Source organism: Eriocheir sinensis, chromosome 53 (assembly GCF_024679095.1).
Source record: "Eriocheir sinensis breed Jianghai 21 chromosome 53, ASM2467909v1, whole genome shotgun sequence".
Classification (NCBI taxonomy): domain Eukaryota; kingdom Metazoa; phylum Arthropoda; class Malacostraca; order Decapoda; family Varunidae; genus Eriocheir; species Eriocheir sinensis.
Window position 1 is genome coordinate 3737339 of NC_066561.1, and position 22012 is coordinate 3759350.

Below are 22012 nucleotides of genomic sequence, written 5' to 3' on the forward strand. Positions count from 1 at the left end.
CCTCAAAGCGAGAAAATTGAGAAAAAATCATCCCTCACACAAACCATTTCATAATATATATCAAAGCATTTGTGATCAGATTATGCATCATCTATTTTGGGGGGTTTATATCATGGCACAAATTTGGCCCGTCGCTGTTACCAGGTTAGGGAAGGACTGGACAATTATAGATATGACCAGTGATAGGATCAAACAAGAGTAACTCAGACCCTGTATACTACACACACACACACACACACACACACCAGCTCCCCCTCACCTCTTGCTTGGCATCCGGGCTGTAGTAGCAGAGGATCAGGGAGGTGATGATGTTGATGATGAGGCCGGTGATGGTGATGAGGTTGGGGGCGAGGGTGAGGGGGCACTGCTCCACCAGCCAGCGCCACCACTTCTGCATGAGGGGGTCGAAGAGGGAGCTGGAGGAGCAGGAGTACTTGTGCTCCTCCAGTCGCCTAAGTTGTGTCGCCGTCAACTGGCCCATTTTGGCTCTGTTCGCACTTCTCTCCGTCAACTATCACAAACTCCTGAAGAGACACTCCCCTTGGCGTTCCTTGTGTGTTTGTTTGTGTGTGTGTGTGTGTGTATGTGTTTGTGTGCACCAGTGTCTCGTCTGTCTTGTACTCTCCGGTTTTGATCTTAGGAGTCACATGTAAGGGATCAGATGCTCTTTTCCAGCAATGTTTCGGTGGTTTCCGTGGCTTCCAGAGGCATCACCTGCACCTCCCCGCCGGCACCTACAGTCCCCACACCTTCATTTCCTCGGCCACAGTCTTTGTTTTGCTTTTTTTCAACGCACGTACACTCAAAACAACGCGTAAAGAAAAGTATCTGAAATTTCACAGATATCATTATTATTATTACTTATTTCATCACAGAATATATTGGTGGAGAAAAATCCTATATATTCTTTTTTACTTACTTTCAAGGTGAAGTTTTAACCCACTGTGAACTAGACAAATGACTGGAAAGTGACGGGAGAAAAATGAAACAGTACGCAAGTCACCACCAGCGCCAGCAAACAAAGAGGAAATAATCAAAGGATACAAGAGAGAGAGAGAGAGAGAGAGAGAGAGAGAGAGAGAAAGGAAGCGATACAAAGTGCCACAGGTCTACAGAAGAAGAAGAAGACTAACGCAAGGGACGACTTAACACACGGAGATCTACTCTTTAATAACACCGCCGTACATGAATCAAAAATAAGAGAAAAGGTAATGAAAGAGGAAAATAATAATAACAATCAGTGAAAAGTACAACACATATCCTAGACAGCGAGAACACATCAGGGAGTGCCGTTAAAAGGCTATACTCCCAACCTACAACTGAACTAAACCAAGGACTCCCCGTAAGCCCTGAAGCACACTATACTGAGCTGGTAACCTGAAGAAGAAGAAGAAGAAGAAGAAGAAGAAGAAGAAGAAGAAGGAGAAGAAGACTACCAAAGTTGTCTCAAGGGGAATATATGAGAGATGAAGAGGGAGAGGCGAAGGGCACAAGTATGAGCTCATCACCTCACTAAGCACACCTGCCACACCTGCCCATCCCACACCTGTCGAAAATGTCCTGAAGGTGAATAAATGAAATGACTGAATGGGAATAAATGAAGGATGAAGAGGGAGAGGTGAAAAGGATGAGTATGTGCTGATCACCTCACTAAGCACACCTGCCCTTCCCACACCTGCTCATAATGAATAATTAATAAATAAAGGATGAAAAGGGAGAGGTGAAGGGGACGAGTATCAGCTGATCACCTCACTAAGCACACCTGCCCGCCCCACACCTCCCAGACTTGACACACCTGCCCTTCCCAAACCTGCCCTCCCCACACCTGCCTAAGATAATGAATAAACGAATAAATAAAGGATGAAAAGGGAGAGGTGATGGGCACGAGTATCAGGTGATCACCTCACTAAGCACACCTGCCCGCCCCACACCTGACACACCTGCCCTCCCCACACCTCCCACACCTGCCTCACACACCACATACGAGGGGGAGCGAGCTATATGGCAGCCACCCTCACGCCAGCACAGGTCCGCCACACTAACGCTGCTCAGCTGATAAACAACAACGAAAATATGGCCGAACGACTACCGACGTGTTGCGTAGTTCAGACTCTCCAACGGGGTCACTAAACGGCGCCATCAACGTCATTATATGGGGATTATGGTGCGATTGTGTGTTATGGTGAGGCAGGATAGTGTTACGCCGTTAAAGAGTATAGTGTGAGGATAAGTGGATGAGAGGATTAAGAGGAGGAGGGCTCATGAAGCGATACACAGCGATACAGGTCAAAAGAAGAGGAAGAAGAAGATATTTTTTTTATTATCAAGATGAGGAAATAGATCAAATAATTAGGGAATGGATGCATGAAACTCTGGAAAGAAAGAAGAATATACGAGAAATACCAGGTATAATCAGAACGAATGAAGGAGAAAATAGTGAATTCGTTATCAAGGCCAAATTACCTATAAACAGATCTAGTCTTATCTCCACGCACGTACGGGAAGCATGATCCAAAGACATGATTAAGCTTATTATATCAGTTTCATGTCTAAATGGTACGATATATATGCAAAGTACAACAACCTCGATCAACACGCATATATCACCATTCTTCCGTGACGTACCTGCAATCCTTTCTTCCACTCATCCAACCATTCCTTTGTTTCCATACTTTAGAGCCATACATACAGCTGAAGCACAGAACGTCGTAGCAATTGGGTTATGTAAGGCAGGAAATACGCGCCTTGTTCCTCTCAGCTGTTGGCAGGAAGAGTACCTGACTACCTGACTAAAATAGGACAGACAACGGTAGGCTTTAGGCTTGATCCGGCTCCCTCCCCTCCCCTCCCATCCCCTGAGGCCGCATGGTGGAAGATTATACAGCGAGCAAAGATGAATACTGTAACGCCACTAAAAAGAGTAAGTATATGAGTGAACAGAAGAGACAAGAGGAGCTCAACTAAAATAGGACAGAGAGCGGTATAGGCTTCACCCTCCCCTGATGGCCGCATGGTGGAAAATGATATAGTGAGGAAAGATGAATGCTGTAACGCCATTAAAAGAATAAGTATGAGTAAGCAGAAGAGAGGATCAAGAGGAGGAGGACCTACGAAGCGATATACAAAGCGAGACAGGTCAAAAGAAGTAGTATAAGAAGAAGAAGAGGAAGAGAAGTCAAGTGTTCTCTACCTTCCTCTCGCCCTTCGATCCTCTACACCTGACAAAGCTGTTTATTATTTCCTATGCAGTTACATCCATCCACTCGACATTCACCTTAATTGCCCTGTCATGAACCGTGGCATTAATTCTTATCTACTCGGCAAGTTCAGAGGCATTCCTACAAACATTGAGGGCAGCCCGTTGCACACATTCGATAAGGCTTTCGTAGGAGTTTTGGGCATTTGCAGAGGTGGTTTTATGGCCCTTCTGATAGTCTGACTCTTCCTCTGTACCAGGAACGTAAAAACCACTCATAAGAACCCAATTAGTGTACGTCCTTTTCAGCCTTTATATAGAAATAGTTGCGTTAGAGAATATACAGACTCATTAATTTTCTTCTCGATCATGTCCTCATAAATAACTATAGTGCCTCTTGTTTTCCATTAACCATACTCGGTCCATCTACCTTATTATGTGATCCTTATGCTATGCTTAAGTCAAAGCAGCTTACAAAGTTAAATGAAGGAAACGAAAGGATATCGTTACTACCTTCTCCCTATCTTCATTACCACAAGACAAAATGGCTTATGAAGTTTTATGTTGGAGACGAAAGAAAATTATCAGTAGCATATCTTTTCCTTATCTTCATATATTACGTAACAACCGGGTTCTGAGAGCACGTGTGTCTTACCTGGGCAGGTGTGAGGGACTGGAAGCGGCCTGTTGACGTATGTTGCTCTGTTGAGTCCATGACATTAACCTGGTAGCTGCAGGGATCATGTTTCTTAAAGGCCCCTCTAAGCGAGAAAAACGAGAAAAAATCATCACTCACGCAACCTGTTTCATAATATGTATCAACGCATTTGTGATCAGTTTATGCATCATCTATTTTTGTGGGTTTATATCATGGCAAAAATGTGGCCCGTCGCTGCTACACGGTAAAGCCACAAATCTGGCCCGTCGCTGCTACCGGGGTAGCATATTTACGAAAGGTTGTTAGGATTATGTCGCGCGGAGCTTAGCCCCACCCCATGCATTGACGTCACGCGTTGATATCTCCTGATTGCCTGCTGCCTCCCTCCTTCTCTCCTCTCCCCCCCCCCATCCTTGCCCCTCTCTCTGCCTCTCTCTGCCTTTGTCTCTGCCTCTCTGCCTCTTGTCTCTGCCTCAGTCTCTGCTTCTGTCTGCCTCTGCTTCTGTCTCTGTCTCTCTCTCTGCATCTCTTTCTGCCTCGCTCTGCCTCTCTCTCTGCCTTTGTCTCTGCCTCTCGATCGCTGCCTCTGTCTCTGTCTGTCTCTGCCTCTCTCTCTGCCTTTGTCTCTGCCTCTGTCTCTGTCTGTCTCTGCCTCTCTCTGCCTTTGTCTCTGCCTCTGTCTCTGTCTGTCTCTGCCTCTCTCTGCCTTTGTCTCTGCCTCTCTCTACCTCTGCCTCTCTGCCTCTTGTCTCTGCCTCAGTCTCTGCTTCTGTCTGCCTCTTCCTCTGTCTCTGTCTCTCTCTCAGCATCTCTTTCTGCCTCTCTCTGCCTCTCTCTCTGCCTTTGTCTCTGCCTCTCGCTGCCTCTGTCTCTGTCTGTCTCTGCCTCTGTCTCTGCCTCTCGCTGCCTCTGTCTCTGTCTGTCTCTGCCTCTCTCTCTGCCTCTGTCTCTGTCTGTCTCTGCCTCTATCTCTGCCTTTGTCTCTGCCTCTGTCTGCCTCTCTCTACCTTTGTCTCTGCCTGTCTCTGCCTCTCTCTCTCTGCCTTTGTCTCTGCCTCTCTCTACCTTTGTCTCTGCCTGTCTCTGCCTCTCTCTCTTGCTTTCCCAGCAAACAATATCACGTTGCAACAACTTTGTCAAAACGTTACGAATAGGTTCCAGATACGTTGTGTGGGACTTTGTGAAAACGTTGTGGGAACAGAACTTTGTCCACTTCCAGAAAGGTTGTCACAACGTTGTGAAACAACGTACCCATGACCTTTTGAGGACCTTCTTGCTACCTTATTGCAACGTCCTTGCTACCTTTGCAGGACATGCTCTTCACTTTTTAGGACCCTGTACTCACCTGTCCAGAGTATTCCAAACACCAGATTAGGATACTTAACATGTAGTATCTATTTACTGAATATTTCTGAACAATTTCATTAGGATATATTTAAATCTTCTAAATATATATGTCTCTATAGTCTGTTCAGAGCATGAAGTCGGTTCAGGGTGGAGCTGGTATCGTCGTTTACTTCTAGCCATGCTGCCAAATTAACCTTCGTACATGCGTCTCTCTCTTATTTCCCATCCATGTGCTATTTGAAAATGATATTTTATATATTCTGTATATAGTAAAGGAAGTTACATAGTACAACGGGTGTCGATGTTTAGGATTATAACAACGATTTGTACAAATTCTATGACATGTGGCAGCGATTTTTTCCCATGCTGCCACGTTTTGGTGGTGGTGGTGGTGGTGGTCGGCGTGTCCCCTTAGGTCCCTCCCCCGGGTAGAGAGGGAGAGAGAGGGAGAGAGAGATAAACAGGTGGGTTGTGGGTGGGTAGGTAGGGAGACGGTGCTAATCTGATAATTGGCGGTCGAACTGGCAGCGCCGCACCCATGGGAATTCAGGAATCTGCCACACCTTGAACCGACTTCATGCTCTGAACAGACTATAATGAGCCTTAAAACTAGATATATGTAATATACACTGATAATGAAGACTGTCACATAAGCTTTTATATCGACATTGGATTATTAGGAAAGAATAAATTGCACAGTTTTTTTGTTTAAAGTAAGTATAGGCTACGGAATTATTGGAAAAGAATGAAATGCACAGTTCTTGTTTAAAGTAAGTAGGCTACGGAATTATTGGGAAAGAATGAATTGCACAGTTTTTGTTTAAAGTAGGCTACAGATACAAAGGTTATATATTATACAGTAGCCACAAACACTATGATAAATCTTGCTAACTGAAAGAAAAAGAAAAGCCAATTCCCTTGAACAGAGATCCATTGCGCGAAGGGATTGGTTTCTTGCTTACATTTAGTGGATGGCGTGACACCAGGCGCCTGCAGCAAAAGGTTAAGACTATTTGACTTATAAAAGAGGTTAAGGTTATTTGGTATATAAAATTAAACTTTATTAGCATTTATCCATGAAAGTCAAATCACTTATAATAAATAAGTATACAATTTTACATAATTTTTACAATTATATAATCATGAGTTTGGTCAGAAAATCACCAAGAACCTACGTCCCGTAAACGCCACAGTTTGGTCAGAAAATCACAACACAATTATTACGTGCTGACGGCGGAACCCTTAGCTCTCTGCCTCTGCCTGTCTCTGCCTCTCTCTCTGTCTCTGCCGGTCTCTGCCTATCTCTCTCTCTCTACCTCTGTCTCTGCCTCCCTGCCTCTGTCTCTGCCTCTCTCTCTGTCTCTGCCGGTCTCTGCCTATCTCTCTCTCTCTACCTCTGTCTCTGCCTCCCTGCCTCTGTCTCTGCCTCTCTCTCTGGCTCTGCCGGTCTCTGCCTATCTCTCTCTCTCTGCTTCTGTTTCTGCCTCTGTCTCTGCCTCTCTCTCTGTCTCTGCCTGTCTCTGCCTCTCTCTCTGCCCCTGTCTCTGCCTCTGTCTCTGCCTCTCTCTCTGTCTCTGCCTGTCTCTGCCTCTCTCTGCCTCTGTCTCTGCCTCTCTCTGTGCCTCTCTCTCTGCCTCTGTCTCTGCCTCATTCTCTGCCCCTGTCTCTGCCTCTGTCTCTGCCTCTCTCTGTGCCTCTCTCTCTGCCTCTGTCTCTGCTTCTCTCTCTGCCCCTGTCTCTGCCTCTGTCTCTGCCTCTCTCTCTGTCTCTGCCTGTCTCTGCCTCTCTCTCTGCCCCTGTCTCTGCCTCTCTCTCTGTCTCTGCCTGTCTCTGCCTCTCTCTGCCTCTGTCTCTGCCTCTCTCTCTCTCTGCCTCTGTCTCTGCCTCTCTCTGTGCCTCTCTCTCTGCCTCTGTCTCTGCCTCTCTCTCTGCCCCTGTCTCTGCCTCTGTCTCTGCCTCTCTCTCTGCCCCTGTCTCTGCCTCTGTCTCTGCCTCTCTCTCTGTCTCTGCCTGTCTCTGCCCCTGTCTCTGCCTCTGTCTCTGCCTCTCTCTCTCTCTCTCTGCCTCTGTCTCTGCCTCTCTCTCTCTCTCTCTCTCTCTCTCTCTCTCTCTCTCTCTCTCTCTCTCTCTCTCTCTCTCTCTCTCTCTCTCTCTCTCTCTCTCTCTCTTACTAGTGGCGTCCCTCAGGGCTCGGTTCTTGGCCCAATGCTCTTCATTATTTACATCAACGACGTGGATGTTGGACTCAATAACCGCATCAGTAAATTTGCAGACGACACAAAGATTGGTAACTCGGTTCTCACTGACGAAGACAGGCAAAGCCTCCAAGAGGATTTGCACAAAATTTCAGCTTGGTCGGATAGATGGGAGATGCCCTTTAACGTAGACAAGTGCCAGGTCCTTCAAGTTGGAACGAGGAATAAGAAGTTCGATTACGAAATGCGCGGCTTTAAACTCAAAAGCGTTCAATGCGTCAAGGACTTGGGGGTCAAAATCGCGTCAAACCTCAAATTCTCACAGCAATGCATCGATGCAGTAAATAAAGCGAACAGAATGTTGGGCTTCATTAAAAGAAACTTTGTATTCAAGAATAAAGATGTAATACTCCCGCTCTACAACAGTTTAGTCAGACCCCACTTGGAATATGCGGTACAGTTTTGGTCTCCCCACCATGCAAAGGATATAGCTAAATTAGAAGGTGTTCAGCGTCGGGCAACGAAAATGATCCCTTCCTTGCGCAACAAATCCTACGAAGAAAGGCTTTCACCCTTAACATGTTCTCTCTGAGAAACGTCGCCTGAGGAAAACTGATCGAATGTTTTAAAATACTTAATGGTTTCACGAATGTAGACAGATCAACATTGTTTCTGATCGATGACACTTTGCGCACGAGGAACAATGGCGTAAAACTCAGATGTAGACAAGTAAATTCAGACTGCACTAAATTTTTCTTCACCAACGTTGTAGTGCAAGAATGGAATAAGCTTCCACCATCAGTGGTCCAGTGCAACACGATTGACTCCTTCAAAAATAAGCTCGACCGTCACTTCCTTCAACGTAATATTAACTAGAGTAGAAATGCAACGTTTTGGAGTCTTCTGATTAATGTAAAATCACTTAGGTTTAACGACAGACCACCAAGTCTGGACCATGGGGTCTGTGTGGTCTGATTTTCTATGTAAATCTATGTAAATCTCTCTCCCTCTCTCTCTCTCTCTCTCTCTCTCTCTCTCTCTCTCTCTCTCTCTCTCTCTCTCTCTCTCTCTCTCTCTCTCTCTCTCTGCTCTCTCTCTCTCTCTCTCTCTGCCTCTGTCTCTCTCTCTCTCTCTCTCTCTCTCTCTCTCTCTCTCTCTCTCTCTCTCTCTCTCTCTCTCTCTCTCTCTCTCTCTCTCTCTCTCTCTCTGCCTGTCTCTGCCTCTCTCTCTGCGTCTCTCTCTGCCTCTGTCTCTGCCTCTCTCTCTCTCTCTGCCTCTGTCTCTCTCTCTCTCTCTCTCTCTCTCTCTCTCTCTCTCTCTCTCTCTCTCTCTCTCTCTCTCTCTCTCTCTCTCGAATATGCGGTACAGTTTTGGTCTCCCCACCATGTAAAGGATATTGCTAAATTAGAAGGTGTTCAGCGTCGGGCAACGAAAATGATCCCTTCCTTGCGCAACAAATCCTACGAAGAAAGGCTTTCCACCCTTAACATGTTCTCTCTTGAGAAACGTCGCCTCCGAGGAAAACTGATCGAATGTTTTAAAATACTTAATGGTTTCACGAATGTAGACAGAACAAAATTGTTTATGATCGATGACACTTTGCGAACGAGGAACAATGGCACAAAACTCAAATGTAGACAAGTAAATTCAGACTGCACCAAATTTTTCTTCACCAACGTTGTAGTGCGAGAATGGAATAAGCTCCCACCATCAGTGGTCCAGTGTAACACGATTGACTCCTTTAAAAACAAGCTCGACCGTCACTGCCTTGAACTTAATATTAACTAGAGTAGATAAAGCAATGTTTTGGATCCATCTGATTAATGTAAAATCACTTAGGTTTAAGGACAGACCACCTAGTCTGGACCATGGGGTCTGTGTGGTCTGATTTTCTTCTCTCTCTCTCTCTCTCTCTCTCTCTCTCTCTCTCTCTCTCTCTCTCTCTCTATTAGATGCAGAGAGAGAGAGAGAGAGGAGGGGGGGTCATAGGAAAAGGAAAAAGACGGAGGAAATACTTGCTGAATAACAAGCGGGAGGAGGGAAGGAGAGAACGAGAGAGCGAGGTAGAGGGAGAGAGGCAAGGAGGGGGGCTGAGAGGGGAAGGAGGGAGGTAGCCGCCAATCAGGAGATATTAACGAGTGACGTCACTGCAGGGGGTGGGGCTAGGTTCCGCGCGACAAAATCCTAACAACCTTTCGTAAATATGCTACCGGGTTAAGCACTGCAGCGTCTTCAGGTCCATATCATTAATCGTACCGAGCTCTTTTTATTAGTTTCCCAAGTCCACAGAGAAGACGAACCTGGTTTTAATGTGTGACTTTTCCCGTTGAAGGTGCAGAGGCCGTGTAAAACTACCACTATAGGATCACAAAACTAGCCCATGAGAATTCCTGCAACTTCCACGAGAGGCTATTTAAATAGGCGAACTTTTTTTTTTTACAGCAGAGAAGGCAGTTCAAGGGGGTAAAAAAAAAAAAAAATAATGAAAAAAAAAGGCCCGTACTTACTGAGGTGCCGATATATTTTTCCGAAGACCACATAGATTAGTCGGTTTTCATAGGATTGATTGATTGATTGATTGATAGTTTATTGTTGCAAGTAAACAACAAAAGAGAAGGCAGGAGCATGCCATCCCAACCCCCAGGCAGTACAGAGTGTGATTATACAACTAATTAAGGATACATGTGGAAGTAGCACCAGGAAACTAAAAAGATACAATGGTAGGGGATTTCAAAGATGTTATTGTTCATATACATAGTGCAGAAGCCTTGTCGAACTATCCCTAGGCTCGTAAAACTACCCATGGAAATACTAACACAGCCTCTACGAAAGCCTTATCGAATGCGAGTGTGTGAGCTCCGAAATGTGGGCTTTACTATGTTACCTTGCTATTTTTTTACAACAAAGGAGACAGCTCAGGGGAACAAAAAAAAAGGGAAACAATAATATAAAAAAAAAGCCCGCTACTCGTTGCTCCTAAAAATAATCCAAGGAGGTGGCCGAAAGAGCTTAGGGTCAATTTCGGGAGGAGAGGTGTCCTGATATGCCACCCCAATTAACCCCGTGCTCATTCTCTCTCTCTTACTCACTCGCCTCAACGAACCATTTCCTCATGTGTTTGTGCGTTTCCTTTTACCACACTCGTTCTCCTCGCTCACAGTACATACAGGCAGCCACACCGGGCGAAATAAATACAGCAGGTCACAGGGAATAAAAGATTGATTGATTGATAGTTTAGTGTTGCAAGTAAACAAGAAAGGAGAAGGGAGGAGCATGTCATCCCAACCCCCAGGCCAGTACAGTGTGATTATAAAAGAGCAACATATTCGATCACTACCACTCTCCCTCTCTTTCTTTGTCTCTCTTATCTCGGCCAGTTCATCGACCACAGCTATTCGTCTGTTTACCGTTCGAAAGATAATGGCAGTGAAATACGCAATGGTGGCAGTGAATTAATTAACCTTCTTCTATATAATTTTTCCCTACTGGTGTCAGGGTGTAGGTAAGTGCATGTTAGGTAGATGAAAGTTGGAAAGTTTCGTTTAGTCGGCGCAACATCTGAGGTTAGGTAGATGAAAGAGACTGATTGGCTGCACAGTAAACGGGTTTGTATGAACGTACGAACTTAAAAAAATATATAGGATTCAAACAACTTTCGTGTGTGTGTGTGTGTGTGTGTGTAGTTGTGGTATACGGGAGATCAGAGGAGCTTTTTAATCATGAATCGTCTTTACATGGACCGCATATTTTTCCAGGCCGTTCCAGCCCTCTACCGCTCTTTGTGGGAAGCTATTCTTCTTTATGTCTTCTACAGGCTTCATTTTTCATATTCCTTCCATAACCTCTTGATTCTCTCGTATCCCACACTATTACATCTTCTTTGTCCACTTTCTCCATCCCACTCATCACCCTATATACTGTAATCGATCATCTCCTCTCTCCCTCCTCCGTTTTAGTGTCGGTGGGTTCATCTGCTTCAGTCTCCCTTCGTATGTTAAGTCTTCAGTCATATTTGTTGCTGCCCTCTGAATCCTCTCTCCCAACGATGCCAGATTGTCGTACTCTGCCTCTTATGTTTGGCGATTTCCGAACCAAAACTGCTTTCATCACCCAAATAACTGCCTTCGTATATGGTTAGCGTTTAAATGGTGAATTATTGGTGCTTCTTGGCAACAGATATGGGGCAGAAACCAGTAAATACGTGGCTCTGAGTACGATAATCTGGCAACGGTGCTCTCTGCTGACCTTGTACTCGCCAACCGTACTATTGCTGCGTATTCCAACCTTGGACGCACCATCGTTACAATCAGTTTGTTTCAGCATTTCCTCATCCAGATATTGAAGAGAGAGAGAGAGAGAGAGAGAGAGAGAGAGAGAGAGAGAGAGAGAGAGAGAGAGAGAGAGAGAGAGAGAGAGATTCAGTTGCAATATGTCAGATGTAAAAATAAAGAAAGAAGAGAGAGAGAGAGAGAGATGTATTCAATTGCACATGTAAGATGTAAGAATAAAGAGAGAGAGAGAGAGAGAGAGAGAGATTCAGTTGCAATATGTCAGATGTAAAAATAAAGAAAGAAGAGAGAGAGAGAGAGAGAGAGAGAGAGAGAGAGAGAGAGAGAGAGAGAGAGAGAGAGAGAGAGAGAGAGAGAGAGAGAGAGAGATGTATTCAATTGCAATATGTAAGATGTAAAAATAAAGAAATAAATAAGAGAGAGAGAGAGAGAGAGAGAGAGAGAGAGAGAGAGAGAGAGAGAGAGATGGATGATCCGACCTGACAAAAAAAGAACACTTCACCATTTCATAGAGCCGGAAAACATTTATTACTGCGTACATGAATTAAGCCTCGACCGTATCACCGCCACGCCACGCCACGGAGGGACACAAACACAAGCCTCCCCTGATAGCAAAGCGAGGGACGACACTTGGTCAGCGTCTGCGAGCGAGGGGCGAAGGGCAAGGTGATGAGCTGGGTATAGGTGAGTCTAGCGTCCGTAGCCGCCACTGGAAGAATAATGACAAATTGGAAATGATGACAGTAGTAGTAGTAGTAGTAGTAGTAGTAATAATAATAATAATAATAATAATAATAATAATAATAATAATAATAATGCTACTGATAATAACAATAATGAGTACAAGCGCCATAGTGTTGCTTACGAGTTACAAGCAGTCACTAACGATCCTTCACAAAGCAAAACAAATTGGCAGATCATAATACAGACGATAACGCTTCCATAAATGTCAATAGTTCCTTAATGGTAACCTCATGCCCTTCACTTTTATCGTGCGCCAGTCAGCTTGTCCCCAGGGTTGCTTTCCTATGTGGTATTTTGGGCCGCAAGACCTCCCACGGAACAATATATCGTCACCCTCATAAAATAACTGCCCAAGTCATTTTTCAGTGATTTCCAGGTTTTTGTTTACATCAATTTTTCATCAAGTGACGCCCATTTTTGTATAGTTGCCTTCGTCATTCAGGGTTTGAGCGTTCTAGAATTGACCTTTACATTTCTGCATAAATCTTAATCTTTTTTCTTCTTTTTTTTACGTCTATGCCTAGAGCGCCGGTAGGCTTGCTTGAGGGGCCTGGATGGTATTCGACCCCAGCCCGTCGTGGCGCAGGCAAGTGTTTATAGTGGCGCCATCTTCTCCTGGCTCATGCTGCCCCCCGGAACTCCTTTTTGATTCACTTGGACGGTTTTCTCTAGAGTTCCGGGTTGATGGGTGGTCTACAGGACAGCATGTGGGTAGTTTTAAGCCACTCGGCGGTGACTGAAAAATCCGAGGTGGTAGCGTGGGGATTCGAACTTGTGTCGTCCATCACGCGGTGAATGTGGGCCCAGCACGCTACCACTCAGCCACCCCCTACCCCTACTACTGGATCATGAGGAACTGTTGCTTATAGACCCATCCAACAGGAAATACTCGCGTGTAACAAAAGGATCGTGAAGATATGTCGTTTTTAGATCAATCTTATACAAAATTCGGTGATAACCAAGCCATCGTGTGGATATGTTCCTCATACACCCACATGGAAACAAATGTTCGATTAAAACTCTTGCACCGTGAGGAAACATTAGGTTTAATCCCACCAACGACAAATTTAAGATGAGAAACACCGAAGATTGAAAAGTGGTATTTCGGACCCTCAGACTCTAAAAATAAGACGAAGAAATATTTTGGCGTCAAACCACACATATTTGGCAAAGCTTTCGTAGGAGGTGTTAACATTTCCAGGGGTAGTTTTATGGCCCTGGTGGTAGTTTGACCCTTCTTCTGTGCCACGAACCTAGAAACCACTCATTAGAACCCGATTGATCCCATTTTTGGCCTTTGGGAATAGCTGCTGTGAGGGCTGGAAGCGTTTAAAAGAATACCAGTGTTTGATCCAAGGTTTGATCCGCCTACTTATAGCGTCTTCCATTTAGTGTAACCCGTTTCTGGGTCGTGATCTGCAGAGTCCCTTATAGAGTCCCGACAACCTAAGATTTGGACGCCATTATTGGCCCTGTTTTCGCCGCCCTTTTCAAACGCGGCGAAAACAGGGCCAATAATGGCGTCCAAGTCTTAAGTTGTCGGGACTCTATCTATCAAGGGACTCTACAGATCACGACTCAGAAACAGGTTACGCTAAATGGAAGACGCTATTAGAATGCCACCTAATGCTGTTCTTAGAGAAAACATGTCAACTCTTTACGAAATATTGTTTTAACACCCGTCTACCAGACAGAAGATGACAACTGTTGACTTTTGTATAAAAATATGCAATTTCCTCTGTAAACTCGCACTTTACAAACGGAGAACGACTGTTGACTGTTAGTTCTTGAAGTAATAATTATAAATTGGTATTCTTAAGACTCTTCCACCTCTCACCAACTATTTTCAAAGGCCAACAAAGCGATCAATCAGGTTTTCATGAGTACTTTTTTTAGGTTCTTGGTACATAAAGGTTAAACTACCAACAGGGTCATTAAACTACCACTGGAAATGCCCAAAACGGGTCAAATATGTGTGCTTGGGCGCCGAAATGTTTAAGAATACGCCCATACTATCGTGCCCCATACCCGGTTACTATAGATATATGAGCATTATGTTTCCTTACAGCAGAGGAGGGTTATCTAAGAAAGAGAACGGAGAAAAAAGTTGCCTGCTTACCCGTAGTATAGCTGGGGAGCGGAGTAATCAGAGCCGCCGCCCCCATGGCCAAAGCCACTGCCAAAGCCGCTGCCACCGCCATTTCCGTGTCCACCGCCACCGCCACCACCGCCGCCGCCGCCGCTGCCATTGCCACTACCACTGCCAAAGCCGCTGCCAAAGCCGCTGCCACCGCCGTTCCCGTGGCCAAAACCGCCTCCACCGCCGCCGCCGCCGCCGCCCCCGTTGCCATTGCCACTACCGCTGCCAAAGCCACTACCGCTGCCAAAGCCGCCGCCGTTGTAGGGCTGGTAGGCGACGGGGGCCGGGGCGCCGTGCACGGCACCCATACACACCAGTGCCAGCAGCGGCGCCACCACCAGCTGCAGGGGGAGAGAAGAGCACCGTGGCTGAGGGGCGGTTGTTGGCGTGACCGGTGACGAGTAGTAAAGACAAAGCATAATAGCTTTACTGATTGCTCTCAATGCTTTACGCTCGGAAAAAATGTATATATGCATCTACCTATCTAATTATCGATCTATATCTATCAGAGAGAGAGAGAACATTCACAAGGCAATGATAAAAATGCTTACGACAGAGCGAAGGGAGTTCATGGTTCTCCCTGCACGCTGTGGCGAATCTTCTTTCGGCTGAGTTCCTTCTTTTCCTTTTCTTCTGCCTTCCGCTTCGTCTTGGCTGGCAGTGATGCTTCGTGGTCCCGCCGCAGCCTTTTATACCTTCCAGGCAGACGACCCGACGCAGCCTTCAGCGGGGTTGCCAAGGGACTTCCAGGAAACAGGCGCGGATCCAAGAAAAACGTTTGGGGGGAGGGGGGGCCGATTGTTGAAGTGTCTGACGAAATTGCCTACCACACAATTTGGAATATCCCGCGAGTTTTGTTGTTAGCCGCAGCGCGCTTTTGAGCTAGTTTTTCTGTATCCGCTCAGGACCATGGGGGGAGGGGGGTCTTGCCCCCCCCCTTGGATCCGCCAATGCCCTGGCAGCACTAAGCAATCATTCAATTCAATTCAATTCGTATTGGGTATCAGTTCGCAACGGGCCGTTTCACCCTTTGTTTACAATTTTACAGTTTCGGTGTTGCCTACCGCCGCACCGCGCGTGTAAAGGGCTTATTCGAAGACCAGATGCCGAAATAACCACATCTTTTGAAGCAATACCCCTCTAATATTAAATTAAATTATACTAGAGATGCTAGAAAGCAAAATACAGCCATGAACGAAATATTCATGCAAGAGACGAAACATCTCATGTTGCCTCTAGCCAGTGTATGTGGCTTTCAACGAAGTAGATACGGGCCCGCGTATATTTGGCACTCGGTGGCCATATATGACGCAAACCTTAAAACCTTAAATGGGTAAAATACGTTTTTATCGGCGTCGCAGACGCCGATCAACAGATAGTCCATCTTCCTGTTGTTGTTGTTCTCTTCAAATTGTTTTCCTGGCTTACCCATGCATTGTAGACACGACATTGTATAATAACATTTGTTAGCCCTGATGAACCCTACAACTTGGCTTTATAAACAAAGTCAGCTTTTTTTTTTTACGTCTTGGCCTGTGGCGCCGGTAGGCCTTCATAGTAGGGCCTGATGGTCGGCCCCAGCCCGTTGTGGCGCAGGCAAGTTTTTATAGTGGCGCCATCTTTACTTTTCAGCATTTTCCATTTTAGACCCCTAGTTGCATAATATAAATTGTTGGGGGGGTGTTGGAGGGTCATGCGACGCCGATCTAGCAGTTTTTGTGCTATTAACACTTGTTTCCCCACCAACAGGTACCGTGTTTGGACATTTGGCACCAAACAATGACTTGTATTCCGAAATCACAAGTGAAAAAAAGAACCGAGTTCACTAGAAAAAGAACCTCTTTGACAGTTCCCCGAGTGGCCGCCTGTGGTGCTGCATGTACAATCGTGGGCCACAAGTGATGACACACTGTCCACTGAGTTTCGTTCACCGGCCCCGACTTTAGAATATATACACCGCATGGAAAGAGGCTAATGTTCAGATATGTCACTACATATACACTCTCCATAATTTCTTAGATATGAATTTGACAGTTGTGCACACTGATAACAACTTTTAAATTCGCGGACGAAAATGTCTTTTTACATTTCGTTCAGATTTAGTCAGGGACGGCTAAAGTTGTTTACAACGCTAGTATGCATTTGAATAAATGTTATATTCATTCCTGCAACGTCCTCACTAAGAAAATACGAAGAAAACATTGATAACGTGCACAAAAATTCTGAAATGGTTTAAAAATATATAATGATACCAACATTTAACTCTCGCTTGACAATGTTATGCAATGCCGTCATCGACCATGCCAGCCGGCACATTTAAGAAACTAGTAGGTTAAAATGAATTGAAATGAATTACAAAGCTATTACTTTGCATTTGAGAATACTAAGCGACTCGTTTGGATTTATGAAACTAGGCTATTACTTTGCATTTACGAATACCAAGTTATTATTATGCAGTAGGCTATTATTTTGCAGTAACTTTTTTTCTTAAGAGAAATTAATCTCTCTCTCTCTCTCTCTCTCTCTCTCTCTCTCTCTCTCTCTCTCTCTCTCTCTCTCTCTCTCTCTCCAGAATGCACACTGACGACCAAAGCCAAGCAAGTATTTAGCTTATGGAATACAGAAAATCTTATACAGATCGTGCACTAGTGGAAACAAGAGCATTCATAACAGATTTTTTAAAGAAACATAATCGTCGTGCAGTTGATACTCTCAGTTTCGTAAGAAAAATCCTTAAATAATATATCTCTCACACCCACACACGCTCTTTGGTCCTTGCACACACACACACATACGTCACATATAACTCGAATGTAGCACTGCTGGATAGTTGTCGTCTTTCGCTATCGCGTCCGAAACATTTTGGAAACTGTGTCAACACTTATGTCCCACGACTGTACGACCAATACCGTCTATTATAACAATGTTCTGAGATACTATGTTAATACAGAAGCCAATTAATGGTGCCTGTTTAATTCCGGCGGCGTTCGTCCTGCAGCTCACTAACACAAACATCCCGAGCAATCTCTAGAATCCTAACCACCAGCCAGGGATTCACAAGACGCCACAGCCAGCTCCCTACTTGTTAAGTCATGCAACACAGAAAATAACCACAGAAGGACAATGTGCGAGGGGGATGGAAGGGGGAGATGTAAAAGAGGAAAGGGAAGAAGGGGAAGGAGTGAGAAGGGAATGAGGAGAGGGATGGGACTGGGAGGTGGGGAAGGGGAAAGAAGGGGGAAGGAGTGAGAAGAAAAGAAATGAGGAGGGGAGGGATGAGGAAGGGATGAACTGGGGGGGCAAAGACGTGGTCGATGTAGTAATAGACATCAACCCCGAGAAAGGCCTGGCTATACTGTGTGGTGCATTTATTAATCATGACCCTCACCAAAGACCCCGACAACGTGACGAGGGTTGGTTGCTATGTTCACTGACGCCACTCCGTTCATAGCTGACCTTATTTGTGACATGTTGTACAATTAGGACATAGGATCGGCTTAGCATTGCCGCGCCTCCATGACATGCATGATTCAGTGGTTAGCTACGAATTCGAGGGTCTGGGTTCGAATCCCGGCCTGGAAAGTCGGCGCGTAGCCCACCCAGTGTTTAGCAAGGTAAAGAGAAGGGGAGGTAGGTTCACACCGGCCTCTACTCTACTACAACTTTATTTCACGTGACGTCACACCCTGCGCGGAGAGGACGGTGTGAACCTACCTCCCCTTCTCTTTACCTTGGTGTTTAGGTTGGTATTCTCAGACGATACCGCCTCTCGTGTCTACACTTTCCAAAGGTCGAAGAGTAATTGAGTTCTAATGAGTCTTTTTTGAGGTTCATGGTACAGAAAAAGGGTCAGACTACCACCAGGATCATAAAAGCAACCATGGAAATACCCAGAAATCCTACTAAAGGCTTGTAAAATGTGTGTGCTTGGGCGCCGGTACGCTTAATGAATATGGCCCTTAGAGACAAATGTCGTGGCTTCGTGAGTGAATGCATGTGTGTATGTGGTGGCATGATCTAAGAAGTATATACCTCCTTAGACCATTTATGCTGGTACTCGGGAAGGCGTGCGTACCAGGTTTTCATACATCCACCCTTCCCCTCGCTTTCCAGGATCTTTCCTCTCTTACAGCTTCACGTATTATATTACATCCAATTATTACTTAACAAACCTTATATTTCACTTGTTTAGCTTCTCTTGTAGTTCGCAGAGCACGCTATACACTACTATCATTCCGTTTCATTCATTAGTATTTTACATGAGCCTTGCCAGAGCGCTTAACCCTTTGACTACGGATTTCCTACAGTCAGACCTCACCGAGCTACAGAAATGGAACAAAAAGTGTCTGCTACAATTCAATGAAGAGAAATGTAAAGTCATGCACCTTGGGAGGGGATATCCAGCACACCAATACCACATGGGAAACACTCCACTATCCACCAGAGGCAGAGAAAGACCTGGAGTATAGTTACCAGGCTACCAGTGAAAGCCAAATCCGTGCCAATCGCAGCGGATGGGTTAAATGAAAGTGAACGACCTGAAAGATAAGATAAAGCTGGAGCATACACTATAGCTACGTGTGACCTCGGTGCTCATCTCCTTCTCATTGGCTATTGAACCCATCACCCCGGAACACAGGGCAAGTATGACATCCGGGTTACCACAGTTTACCTTCCTCAGGTTTCCCAAGGTATACCCATTTCCTGACCGGCCCGAAAGGGAGGATGAACAGCCACTGCAAGAATACTAGGAAATGTTTGGCCCTCAAAAGTTTTCATGCATGAGTGGGTTATTTTCCTCATTCTAATTCCCTCAAAGTCTGACTGTCCGTTTGTGTTGCTTGTTTGCTTGTTGATTTGCATATTCGTGTGTGTGTGTGTGTGTGTGTGTGTGTGTGTGTGTGTGTGTGTGTGTGTGTGTGTGTGTGTGTGTGTGTAGTACTTGGCCTCTTCTCTTTACTGTATCTAACATATTCGTGTGTGTGTGTGTGTAGTACTTGGCCTCTTCTCCTTACTGTATCTAACATATTCGTGTGTGTGTGTGTGTGTGTGTGTGTGTGTGTGTGTGTGTGTGTGTGTGTGTGTGTAGTATTTGGCCTCTTCTCCTTACTGTATCTAACATCAATATCCTGGCAATAATCCGTCACAGCATTCAGCATCTCTTGTAACTAACTCCCAGCGGTCTTCAGCAAGGACTATTACGCCACGCTGCCTCAAGGTCCAGGCAGGGCTACAACACCGTGCTGCGCCAACTCATACGTGCCTGGGGTGCTTTATTCACCTACACACAAAGAAAAGAAACCAGACTACCCATCGTCGGACACGTGTAGCCTAGGCCAGCGCACGCGAGTCATGGAGGAAAAGAGGAAAAGTAGAGGGAAAGAGGGAACGAGAGAGTAAAAGTAGAGGGAGGGAGAAAGGAAGGGAAGGAAGGAGAGTAGAAGTAGATAGGAGGAAGGAAGGGAGAGAGAGGAAAATATTTAGAGGAGAGAGGGAAAGGAGGAATAAATAGAGGGAAGGAAGGAAGGAAGGAGAGGAAAAAGAGGAAGAAAGAGAGGGAGAGGAGAGGAAAATAGATAAGTAAGGAATAAGAGAGAGAGAGAGAGAGAGAGAGAGAGAGAGAGAGAGAGAGAGAGAGAGAGAGAGAGAGAGAGAGAGAGAGAGAGATTCTTAAACATTTCGGGGTCCGATATGCATTTAACAAGGCTTTCGTAGGATTTGTGGGCATTTTCTTCTACTTCCTCTACTCTGTTCCCTCCTACTATCTCTATCCTAAATTTCAATCCAAAGCTGGATGTTGCGCCTACGTGCGCAACGACATCACTTGCTCTCGTGCCCACGACCTTGACTCTTCTGAATTTTCCACCATCTGGCTAAGACTTCATTGTCATTCTATTACTAAATACATCTGTGCTGTTTATCTCTCACCTAACTCTACTAACTATGTAAAATTCTTTGACTATTTGAATTCTAAAGTGGAGCACATCTTGACTCACTCTCCCTTCGCTGAAATCTCCATCTTGGGAGATTTCAATGTTCACCACCAGCTTTGGCTTTCATCCTCTTTCACTGACCAGCCTGGTGAACAAGCCTACAACTTTGCTCTCCTCAACGACCTAGAGCAGTTGGTTCAGCACCCTACACGTATTCCCGACCGTCTTGGAGACAGGCCCAACATCTAGACCTCTTCCTTACCTCTAATCCTTCTGTTTACTCTGTCAAACTGTTCTCTCCGTTGGGCTCCTCCGATCATAACCTTATTTCTGTTTCCTGTCCTATCGCTGTACATCCTCTGGACCCACCGAAGAGGCGATGCTTTTGGCATTTTGCTTCAGCTCGTTGGGACGACCTGAGGATGTACTTTTCCGATTTCCCGTGGAATGATTACTGCTTCCAGGAGAGAGACCCCTTTGTGTGTGCCCAGCGCATCTCAGAGGTGATTGTCTCTGGAATGGAGGCATACATTCCCATAGCTGGGCACGATAACAGAAAATCTTATTCCCGATAACCGATAACTGATAATGGAAAACCTTATCGGTGATAACCAATATTCGTTAACTGGAGACACAAATAGAGGCGATAACCGATACCGATATAAATCCACAATTTCGATACTAGCTAGCGATAAGTCCGGTAGGCGAAAACGATACAATATTGATATTTCAAATAAAAACATAGATGAATTCAAATTTTCATTATCTGTATTTTAGAAAACTTACAAAACCTGAAAACCACACGTTGACACGTACCTATGGACGGTAATACTAGAAACACCTGAACCGGTGTTGTGTTATTTGGCGTCCCCACCATCAAAAGCTGGCGCTTTTGTTTACAAACACTGGTCTCTCGTGAACTGCGCATGCCTAGACCAGCAAGCGTAGACCTGTACAGTCTCACAAAGCTTTTTAACCATAATTAAGAGTTACTGGAAGGCTGAATCAGACATACAGTACCACTACCACCATCCCCGCTGTTTCTAGACCGACATTCTGCACGAGTTGTATTTATATGTACAGTGTCGTTCTAGAAACAGCAAGGATGGTGGTACTGTTTGTCTGATTCAGCCTTCCAGCAACTCTTGATGTGTTAAAAAGCTTTTTGAGACTGGGCTACACTTACTGGTCTGAACATGCACAGTTCACGAGAGACCAGTGTTTGTAAACAAAAGCGCCAGCTGTTGAAGATGGGACACCAAATAACACAACACCGGGTGCCTTCAATACCATGGCATGCTCACAAACGAATATGGAATATCAAATTTGAAGCAGTGAATAATCATTTCGGGGGCAAAGTTAAATGATTTTTCTCTTTGATATATTGATTTTTGAGTATAACATAAAAAAGTAGCCTAGTATTTAATGTTGATGATCTAAGTATGAAATCTCTTCACCGAAGATATTTCATACCCCAAAGTTTTTTCATACAACACAGGGCGCCCGGGCC

At 45.2% G+C, this 22012-nt stretch overlaps 2 protein-coding genes across 26 annotated transcripts in view; both read right to left on the reverse strand.

Moving 5' to 3' along the window:
• The window catches only part of LOC126983205 (cholinephosphotransferase 1-like), a 28706-nt gene extending 26605 nt beyond the window's left edge, over nt 1–2101 (reverse strand). For 20 of the 25 annotated variants that reach the window (XM_050835815.1, XM_050835800.1, XM_050835813.1 and 17 more), the window contains exons 1-2: nt 1965–1984; nt 260–828 (exon numbers count right to left, since the gene is read on the reverse strand). In XM_050835815.1, coding sequence (XP_050691772.1) covers nt 260–481 — 222 coding nt within the window. In that variant the 5' untranslated portion in view covers nt 482–828; nt 1965–1984. Of the gene's footprint in view, nt 1–259; nt 829–1955 lie in introns of all 25 variants that reach the window. The other 5 variants (XM_050835793.1, XM_050835792.1, XM_050835791.1 and 2 more) reach the window with 5 other exon arrangements.
• A 10088-nt stretch (nt 2102–12189) lies between these two features.
• On the reverse strand, nt 12190–15294 carry LOC126983207 (uncharacterized). The gene is made up of 3 exons (XM_050835818.1): nt 15121–15294; nt 14549–14910; nt 12190–12394 (listed from the first exon to the last, which is right to left on the reverse strand). The coding sequence occupies exons 1-3, from the start codon at nt 15139–15141 to the stop codon at nt 12376–12378; spliced, it is 402 nt and encodes a 133-aa protein (XP_050691775.1). The 5' UTR covers nt 15142–15294; the 3' UTR covers nt 12190–12375.
• Between the last annotated feature and the right edge of the window lie 6718 nt (nt 15295–22012).